Genomic DNA, 10,580 nt, shown 5'->3' on the forward strand with positions numbered 1-10,580 from the left:
GGCGGAGCGCTGCCGTGGCAAGGAGGAAGGGGAGGGATCGGCGGCGGCGGCGGCGGCTACTGCTACTGCTGCGCCCGGCCGCCACGACCGGCAGGAGGGGGAACCGGCTGGCTGGCTGTGGAAAGGGGTCGCTAAGCGGGCGGCGGGGGGAGGCCTGGCTTTGCGGACGACGGTGAGTAGATGAGCCCAGCCCAGAGGGTGGGAAGGGGGTCGCTAAACGGGCGGCGGGGAGATCTGGCTTTTGGACGACCGTGAGTAGATGAGCCCAATCCGGAGGGGGATCGGAGAGGGATGGGTGGGTGGATGTGGAAGGGGTCGCTGAGCGAGCCGGCAGGAGGGCGATCTCGCTTTCCGGCCGACGGTGAGTGTCTGAGCCCAGTCGGGAGGGGCAGTGGGGAGGCAGTGGTGGGTGGGGAAGGGGGTCGTTCAGCCGGCGCTGGGTAAGCAGGCGGGGGTGGGGGAGAGACCTGATTTTCCGTCCGACGGTGAGTAGATGAGTTCAGTCCGGGGGGGGGGGGGTCGCAGTAAGAGGGATGGGTGAGTGGGGAATGGGTCGCTGAGCGAGCCGGCAGTTGGGCGATTTCGCTTCCCGGCTGCCGAGGAGTGGCTGCGCCCAGCCGGGGGATCGGAGGGGGTCCTAGTTGGGTGGGTGGGTAAGGGGTCGTTGAGCGAGCGCTGGCTTTCAGGACGCCGGTGACGTCGGAGTGGGAGGACGGGTGGATAGGGGGTCGCGGAGCAAGCCGGCGGGTGGGCGATCTCGCTTTCCGGCGGGCGGTGAGTGGTTGCGCCCAGGAGGGTGAGTGCGTGGGGAGGGGGTCTCCGAGCGAGCGCCGGCCAAGGAGGCGGGCGGACGACCACGCTTTCCGTCCAGCCGGGGGATCGGAGGGGGCGGCCGAGCGAGCGCCGGGCAAGCAGGCAGGAGGGCGACCTCGGAGGCTCGTCGTCACCCCAGCTTTGCGCCCAGTGGGCTCCGGTTGCGCACCGTCGGTTGGCTTAACGGTCGGGCGCGGGGAGTGGGGGGCGCCGCCGGGCAGGAGCGGTTTGGCTCGGTTGTTCCCCGGGCGGGGAAACGGATCGACTCAAAAAGGATGAAGGGGATCTTCCTTGAAGCTGGTCGAGGGAGCAACCGCTGGCTTGTTGAGTCTAACCGTGTTTGATGGGCCTTGACTTGGGGTGGGGGCGGCTCTTTCCAAACTGGTTGGTTAAAGTGCGGGTTGGATCCTAATCCCCCATCACTTTTAAAGGTTTTGAAAAAGAGACTGGACAGCCACTTGTCCGAAATATTACAGGGTCTCCTTCCTGGGCTGGACTAGAAGACCTCAAAGGTCCCTTCCAATTCTGTTATTCTGTTAAGTTTTGATCGTTTCACCCAAGGGGGAGGCTGCTAAGATACATTGGAGTTCAGTCGGTTGATGCTGCTGCAAGTTAAACCAAAATTAAAAGTAACTGGTGTCTACCAAGCTAGACACTGGGAGATGGGGAGTTCTAGTGCTGTCTGGGGCATAAAGTCAGCCAGATGACCATGGGTCAGTCCTTCTCTCTCTCAGCCCTAGGAAAGGGACAGTGGGAAACCACTTCCTAAAAACCTTGCCAAGAAAACTGCAGGGACTTTATTATTCTTATTTTTAAAAAAGTTTTATTTATTTAGTTTCAATTTAAAAAATATATAACCATTCTTCTTCTCCTGGAATATTGTACTGCTAACCAGAGCATACAAAACCTTTGCTAGACCAATTCTCGAATACAGCTCATCTGTCTGGAACCCGCACTGCATATCGGACAGTAATACAGTCGAGAGAGTCCAGAGATATTTCACGAGAAGAGTCCTCCACTCCTCTGCTCGCAACAGAATCCCTTATGACACCAGGCTTGAAATTTTGGGGTTAGACAACTTAGAATAGTGTTTCTCAACCTTGGCAACTTGAAGATGTCCGGACTTCAACTCCCAGAATTCCCCAGCCAGCATTTGCTGGCTGGGGAATTCTGGGAGTTGAAGTCCGGACATCTTCAAGTTGCCAAGGTTGAGAAACATTGACTTAGAACTACACCACCTTCAGTTTGACCTAAGCGCAGTACATAAAATTATCTGCTACAACATCCTACCTGTCAATGGACTACTTCAGCTTCAACTGCAACAATAGATACTAGCATACAATAGATACAAACTCAAGGTAAACTGCTCCAAACGCGATTGCAGAAAATACGACTTCAGTAACAGAGTGGTCAACGCCTGGAATGCTCTACCTGACTTGTGGTTTCATCCCCAAACCTCCATAACTTTAACCTTAAACTGCCTATTGTGGACCTCACCCCATTCCTAAGAGGTCCATGAAAGGGGGCGTGCATAAGTGCACCAACATGCCCACTGTCCCTGTCCTAATATTCATATACCTTTCATGTATTCATAATCATGTCTACACTTGTATCTGTTACCTAATTCATACTTGACGAAATAAATAAATAGATTAATAAACAACATCTTTCCATAAGCAGTGTGTCACCTGGGTACAAATATTTCTGTGCATAAGTTCTTCCATAAGCTATAATACGTTGAATATTTAAAACACTATAGAGCTCTGTATCTCCTTCAACATATCTTCTAAAAAAAATACAATACTAACATTAAACAGTTATTATCATAATACTAGTACGGACGGTACAAAACCACGGACGACAAAATCGCGGTCGACGAAAGCGCGCATTTGACGTCATCACAGCGCGACGAAAACATCGCGCTGTGATCGAAAAATGTAAAAATAAAGCGAAAACCTTACCCTAACCCCCCCAAACCTAACCCTAAACCTAACCCTAAACCTAACCCTTAACCTAAGCCTAAATCTAACCCTAAACCTAACCCTTAACCTAACGCTAAACCTAACGCTAACCTTTAACGTAACGCTAAACGTAACCCTAACGCTCTAAACCTAATCCTAACCCTTAACCTAACCCTAAACCTAACCCTTACCTTTATGTGAATCGGCTTCCTTTAATTTTATTTTTATTTTAATTTTTTTCGTCGCGCTGTGATGACATCAAATGCGCGCTTTCGTCGATCGCGCTTTTGTGGACCGCGGTTTTGATGGGTCACGAGTACAGACAGTTATCGTTATTATTCTTAATGAGCGCTAGTTTGATGTAATGGCCAAGGCATCAGGCTAAAAACTGGGAGGCTGTGAGTTCTAGTCCTGCCTTGGGCATGCAAGCCTCAGAGTTTGGGCCAGTCACTCTCTCTTGGCCCTGGGAAGCGGGCAAGGGCAACTACTTCCAAGAAACATTGCCAAGGAAACTGCAGGAATTTGTACGGTCAAAAAGAACCAACATTGACTCAAAAATACCCAAAAATCAAAATAAATAACCCACAAAGTTGGCAAAGCTGTATGTCGGTGTGTCTTCGCATCATAGCACATTTGGGTATATATCTGACCACAATTACATTAAACAATTAAAGCTGAGAGGTTTAGCCTTAAGTGACAAGTGGCAACCCACGATGGAAGGGATCCCATATTGAGCTAAATCTGGATTATTTCTTGAAAGATTTGGGGCTGAAATCAAAAACATGAACCAAGGTGTATAAACAAGGGCTTTGCTTAGAATATCCTCGATATGATTGACTTGGCTTTTTACTTTGAGCCAGAGTTTATATAATAATACCCTAAGTCAGTCTTTCTCAAGTTTGGCAAACTTTAAGACGGGTGGACTTCAATTTCCAGAATTCCCCATCCAGTTGGGGAATTCTGGGAGTTGAAGTCCCCCCTCCCCATCTTAAAGTTTGCCAAACTTGAGAAAGACTGTTTTAAACAACCAAATATAAAAAGGACCTCTTTGCCCTTGGCTACCTAATATTTTGAATTTTTTTTCTCAGTTCCAGGAAGCCTTAAAGCATGTCAGGGAAAGGGGGTCTTTATGCGTGTGAAGATCCAGCCTCCTGGGAAGCCGTTTTGACGATTTACCAGGATGTGATTGAAGCTATGGGAAGCAAGAAGAAGAAACTAATTGCCTTGGATCAGTGGTAAATTACTGATGTGCAATTTGGACAGTTTAAAAGACTCAGTGGTTAAGACGCTGAGCTTGTCAATCAGAAAGGTCGGCAGTTCGGCGGTTCGAGTCCCTAGCACCGCGTAACGGAGTGAGCTCCCATTACTTGTCCCAGCTTCTGCCAACCTAGCAGTTCGAAAACATGTAAAAATGCAAGTAGAAAAACAGGGAAGGGAACAGCATTCCGTGTGCTTCCATGTTGAGTCATGCTGGCCAAGTGACCATAGAGACGTCTTCGGACAGCGCTGGCTCTTTGGCTTTGAAACGGAGATGAGCATCGCCCCCTAGAGTCGGGAATGACTAGCACATATGTATGAGGGGAACCTTTACCTTAATTTGGACAGTTTAACAAAGGTTATAAGCCCTAGTTGGCCTAGCTAATAATTTTCCATGCGCAGGACAGAATTTAACCGCATTTTAAGAGGGTTTGTGCATTACCAACCCTCTTTTTTCTTTCCATAAGCTTCTTAAAAAGGTCTCTCTGAGAATGAGGATGGCTCTGTATGTTTTTACTGTCTCTTTTTTCTTGTTTCTTTTCAAGGTATCAAGAAGAGTTGCCCGAAATTCTTGCAGGGCGCAAGGAAAAATACTTGACAAAAGAGGAATTGTCGAAACTCATGGAATGGAAGCTTACCGTAGGTATTTCATTCTGAAGGGCTAAACATGGAATGGAATAGAATAGGAGTTAGAATTGAATAGAATGAAATAGAATAGGAGTTGAATAGAATAGAATAGAGATTAGAGTTGAATAGAGTAGAATAGAATGGAAGTTAGAGTAGAATAGAATAGAATAGGAGTTAGAGTTGAATAGAATAGAATAGGAATTAAAGTTGAATAGAATAGAACAGAATAGGAGAGTTGAATAGAATAGAATAGAACAGAATCGGAGTTAGAGTTGAATAGAATAGAATAGGAGTTAGAATTGAAAAGAATAGAATAGGAGTTAAAGTTGAATAGAATAGAACAGAATAGGAGTTAGTGTTGAATAGAATAGAATAGGAATTAAAGTTGAATAGAATAGAACAGAATAGGAGAGTTGAATAGAATAGAACAGAACAGAATCGGAGTTAGAGTTGAATAGAATAGAATAGGAGTTAAAATAGAATAGAATAGAATAGAATAAGAGTTAAAGTTGAATAGAATAGAACAGAATCAGAGTTAGAGTTGAATAGAATAGAATAGAATAGGAGTTAGAATTGAAAAGAATAGAATAGGAGTTAAAGTTGAATATAATAAAACAGAATAGGAGTTAGAGTTGAATAGAATAGAATAGGAATTAAAGTTGAATAGAATAGAACAGAATAGGAGAGTTGAATAGAATAGAACAGAACAGAATAGGAGTTAAAGTTGAATAGAATAGAATAAGAGTTAAAGTTGAATAGAATAGAGCAGAATAGGAGTTAGAGTTGAATAGAATAGGAATTAAAGTTGAATAGAATAGAACAGAATAGGAGAGTTGAATAGAATAGAATAGAACAGAATAGGAGAGTTGAATAGAATAGAATAGAACAGAATCGGAGTTAGAATTGAATAGAATAGAATAGGAGTTACAGTTGAATAGAATAGAACAGAATAGGAGTTAGAGTTGAATAGAATAGAACTGAATAGGAGTTAGAGTTGAATAGAATAGAATAGGAGTTAGAGTTGAATAGAATAGAATAGAATAGAATAGAATAGGAGAGAGTTAAACAGAGGTCCACACTAGGCAATTTAAGGTTGAAGCTGTGTGGGGTTTGAGGATGTAACAATGGACTCAGGTAGAGCATTCCAGATGTTGACCACTCTCTTGCTGAAGTCGTATTTTCTGCAACTCAAGTTTTCCTTGAGTTTGTATCTGTTGTTTGCCCGTGTATTATTGAGGTTGAAGCTGAAGAAGTCATTGACAGGTAGGACATTGTAGCAGACAATTTTTTGTTTAAAAAAATATTTTTTAATCAAAAATTATTTGGGTTCCAAGAGGAGCAAAGAGAACAGCCAGGATGGAGACTAGAAACATGAAGTCTGAAGACGAGATAGAAGGTTTAAGCCTAGCATTGAGGAAAGACAAAACGGTGGCGAAATGGTACAATTCGGCAGAATGGAAATCACGCTAAACACTTGCAACTCGCACTCATTTCTGCTTTCGGCCCTTGCAGAGAGGAAAATTTCGGCCTCGTTTGCAGCAGCTGGTGGCTGCTAATCCGAGCGAGATGGTGAAGGAACATACCAAAAAAGCTTTCCGTCAACTCCCAGACATAGAAGTGGCCATAAAGAAGTTGAATGAACTGAAGGGCATCGGGCCAGCCACAGCTTCAGGTATTCAAAAATGGGGGCCGGGGAGGGCAAAAACACGAACCAGAGGATGGGGTGGGGTTTGGAGGCAAAAACACCCCCGTTTTGTGAAAAACGAGCCCATTTTCCCTCATTTTTGCCCTCCCCAGCCCCAGGAGCACCCTACAGGCCTCCCAAACCTCTGAACATCTATTTTTGCAAAAAATGGGATATGTAGGGAGGGATTTCAGAAGGCCAAAAATGGCTGCATTCAATGTATCAGACGCACCCTAATTTTCACCCTCTTTTTTGTGTGTGTGTGTGGGGGGGGGAATTGCATCATATGCTGAAAAATATGGTCATTGAAATTGAAAACCTGATATTGCATTAATATTGCACTATACCGTAGAATTCAATAGGGTTACTGCTCTGGGATAGAAGTTGTTTTTCAGCCTATTTGTCCTTGTTTTTACTGTCCTGTACCCCCTGCCAGATGGTGTCTTATTTCAATTATTTTCCTTTTTTTCAAGACTCCAGTTTGTCCAAATTCCTTGTTTTCAGTCTCCCGTTTAGTTTAGTTTAGTTTAGTTTACTTTATTGTCATTGCACCTCGTACAACGAAATTAAATGCCATCTGCATTGTACATTATAACTATAAAAATAAAAACACAAAACCACATCCTTCACATTGCATATAATTGAAATTGAAAACCCGATATTGCATTAATATTGCATTATACCGTAGAATTCAATATGGTTGATGCCCTGGGATAGAGGCTGTTTTTCAATCTATTTGTCCTAGTTTTTACTGTCCTGTACCGTCTGCCAGATGGTAATAGTTCAAAAGAAAAAGGGAGCCGGGAAGAGATGGATCTTTGAGGATGTTTTGAACTTTCTTAAGGCAGCGAGAGCTATCAAGCTTTTCCAAAGGGGTGAGGAGGCAACCCATGATCCTCTGGGCAATGACATTGACCCTCTGGAGCGCTCACCTATCTGCCACTGTCCAATTGACAAACCAGACACAGGGGCAGTAAGTTAAAATACTCTCTATGGTGCAGCGGTAGAAGGTCACCAGCAGTTTTTCCTTCACTTGTTGTTTCCTGAGAAGTCTCAGGTAGTATAATCTCTGCTGGGCCCTTTTGACCAGGGCTGCAATGTGAGTTGCCCCAGGTCTGGTCCTCTTTTATGACAACTCCCAGAAACTAAAAACTGGCCACTTGCTCCACTCGGTCTCCATTGATAAGGAAGGGCTGGACGTCTGATCTATTCCTTCTATAGTCCACTATAAGCTCCTTGGCCTTATTGCTGTTAAGGACCAAGTTATGGTCTCCATACCACGAAAGCAACCCTTCCACCTCATCTCGATAGGCAGGCTCACCCCCCCCCCCCCCCCCGAGATGAGTCCCACAACTGTTGTATCATCTGCAAATTTAGTAATGGTATTACTAGTGTGAGTGGGAATATTCAAATATTCTTTTTTTAAAAAATGCAATCACATTTTTATTTTTTATATTCTTTATACATCTCAACGCATGAATGGCGTGGTAACTGGGTAACATACGTTTCAGTACACATAAACATAGTCTTATTATTCCTAAATATTACATTTCGTTTCCATTGTTTCATATTATTTATACATGTCTTTTAATATCACGCTTCCTTTCTGAACCAACTTTCTGTCCTTTTGTCTATCTTAGCATATTGATATATAATTATTATTTCCCTTCCACTATTTTCTATCCCTATTTTAACTCCCCCCCCCATTCATATCGCTAAAATATTCAAAGGCGTGTTTTCCACCTATTGTATTGCTCATATTTCCAGAATTAAATCAACGTTCCATAGGGAATATTCAAATATTCGATTTCTTCCATAGTCCCATGTTTTCGCTTCTGTTTTAGCCATTCTCGCTGCCGGTGCACCCGAAATTGCTGCCTTCATGGCTGATGAAGTGATGGAGACCCTCCCAGGCCTGGGACCCCTCCAGTACACCCTGAAATATTATCTGCTTTATATGGACAGGATTCAGAACCTTGTGAAGAAACTGAACAAAGGTAAGACGAAGTTTTCGCTGTTCTCCACTCCAGAATCATAGAATCGTAAGTCTGGAAGGGGCCCCGCAGGTCTTCTAATCCAACCCCTAACCCAAGTCCTAATACCATTCATGAAGTCACTAAGAGCGAGTTGGGTGGCCATATGAATTTTCTTAAAATAAATAAATAAATTCAGGACAAATTGGCTGTCAGGCCTGCAGCTATCTTTTCTTTTGGATCTTTGGCCTGCCACACTTTCTATTATTCTACTATGCCTTTTCTATTGTGGGGAAATGGGAGGGGGGATTGTACGGAGTTAGATGATATGTAGCCATAACAATATTCTTTCTAGAAAGCCAAGGTCATCCTTTGTCTTTGCATCTCTGCACCTGACCAGAACTGGATGGGTGGAAGCTGCCAACATGGCAGTGGGCGATTGGACCATGTGATGGACTTGTGGGGGGGTGGGGGCAAGTTCTTGAACTTTCAACTGGGTGGGGAAAACTGGGAAACTTTCAGATTTGGGTTTTCTCAGATGTTCCAACATGGCTCTCTTAATAAATTGGAACTCTGAGCAATACTTTGCCTTGGATTCTGATTTAATTTTGGATGCTATTTGGAACCCTGACAATGGCTGTCCAATCTTTTCTTGAAAATTCAGTGACAGACTGCACTTGATTTGAGAAACTCTCATTTCCCTCCTCTTAATGTCTACAAAGGCTGAAATATAAAGAGAACCTATTGAAAGAGACAGGAAGCAGAGAAAATGTATTTATCTGTGGAGTTTATTGCTTAGATTGTACAGGTCATCCTGGATGTATGACCACAATTGAGTCCAAAATTTCTGTTGTTAAGTGAGACATTTGTTGATTGATATTTTTTGCCCATTTTACAAACTTTCCGATGCAGAAATAGACGCAGTTGGAAAATATTAGCCTTTCATTACTGCAAAATTACTGGTGGCTCAGGGGCTATGACGCTGAGCTTGTTGATCAGAAAGGTTGGCAATTTGGCAGTTCAAATCCCTAGTGCCGTGTAATGGAGTGAGCTCCCGTTTCTTGTCCCAGCTTCTGCCAACTTAGTAGTTCAAAAGCATGTAAAAAAATGCAAGTAGAAAAATAGGAACCACCTTTGGTGGGAAGGCAACAATGTTCTGTGCACATTTGGCATTTAGTCATGTTGGCCACATGACCACGGAGACGTCTTCAGACAGCTGGCTCTTCAGCTTTGAAACAGACATGAGCACTGCCCCCTAGAGTCAGGAACGAATAGCACATATGTGCGAGGTGAACCTTTACCTTACCGCAAAATTAAGCTGATCCTGAAAAGACTAGAAGTTCTCCAAGGTCCCTTTTGACTCTGTTATTCTGTGTTTTGTTAGGTAACACCACGGAAACCTGGACAGCTCACCTGGTGGAAAAATGCCTCTGGACCTGGGCTTTGGCTGAAAAGCTACGTTTGCCCTCTTTACCGATTATGAGCCGAGAGGAAGACCAGGGAGATGGTGATGAGCAAGGAAACAGAGCCAGGAAGAAGCAGAGAACCAGCTGAACGTGTTCTGACCTAGGCTTCTGAAGAGAGCTGACTCCTCGTCCCGATAAAACCTCTTTTATTTTGGTTCAAGGGAATTCCTTTCCAGCAAAGTTCCGGCAAAGAGTCTTTTGTGAGATTTCACAACTACAGACCTTGATCGGGCTTGGAGAGCTGCCAGGCCGATATCTTCCAAACGCCATGCTGTAGCAGTAATTACTTGGCACGAAGTCAGGAACAGATCTTCGCCCTCATCAGAGCCTTCCCCAGACTCCAGGACTGGCCCATGTTCCTCCCGCACCTCCTCACTGTCTGAATCTGCTGCCAGCCCCCGATGACTGCTGGTGGGTCACAACAGAACGCTTCCCAGCTCCTGCGATTGTGAAATGAACACCTGCTCCTCGGCACGCGAATGGCAGAGCTTGACAAACACACCCAAGGGACATTAGCTCACTTTGGGACCAGCCACACCAGCTCACAGCACAGTTTTCTCACAAACAGAACGCAGCTTGTGTGACACAAGATAGTTAGAAACCCTGTTTGGTCGTCTTTCAAAGGATCTGTCCAGATGTTCCTGTTTTAATAATGTTGAAATGGATTGTTTTGTTACAAGCAGCCTTCCCTTCCCTGCCTCACCCCCTCTACCTCTGTAGTAATGAATCCCACCCTCCTTTACTTGGTGGGGTATATGGGAGGGCAACTGGAGGTCTAGAGTTCCCTTGGTTGATGTTA

At 44.4% G+C, this 10,580-nt stretch overlaps 1 protein-coding gene across 1 annotated transcript; it reads left to right on the forward strand.

Moving 5' to 3' along the window:
• The first annotated feature begins 44 nt into the window (after window positions 1–44).
• Window positions 45–10,055, forward strand: LOC116517360. The gene is made up of 6 exons (XM_032230256.1): window positions 45–172; window positions 3,863–4,009; window positions 4,577–4,670; window positions 6,171–6,330; window positions 8,187–8,339; window positions 9,700–10,055. Exons 2-6 carry the CDS (start codon window positions 3,882–3,884, stop codon window positions 9,867–9,869), a joined length of 705 nt encoding a protein of 234 aa, XP_032086147.1. The 5' UTR covers window positions 45–172; window positions 3,863–3,881; the 3' UTR covers window positions 9,870–10,055.
• Window positions 10,056–10,580: the final 525 nt, after the last annotated feature.

Source organism: Thamnophis elegans, chromosome 14, assembly GCF_009769535.1.
Source record: "Thamnophis elegans isolate rThaEle1 chromosome 14, rThaEle1.pri, whole genome shotgun sequence".
NCBI classification, from domain to species: domain Eukaryota; kingdom Metazoa; phylum Chordata; class Lepidosauria; order Squamata; family Colubridae; genus Thamnophis; species Thamnophis elegans.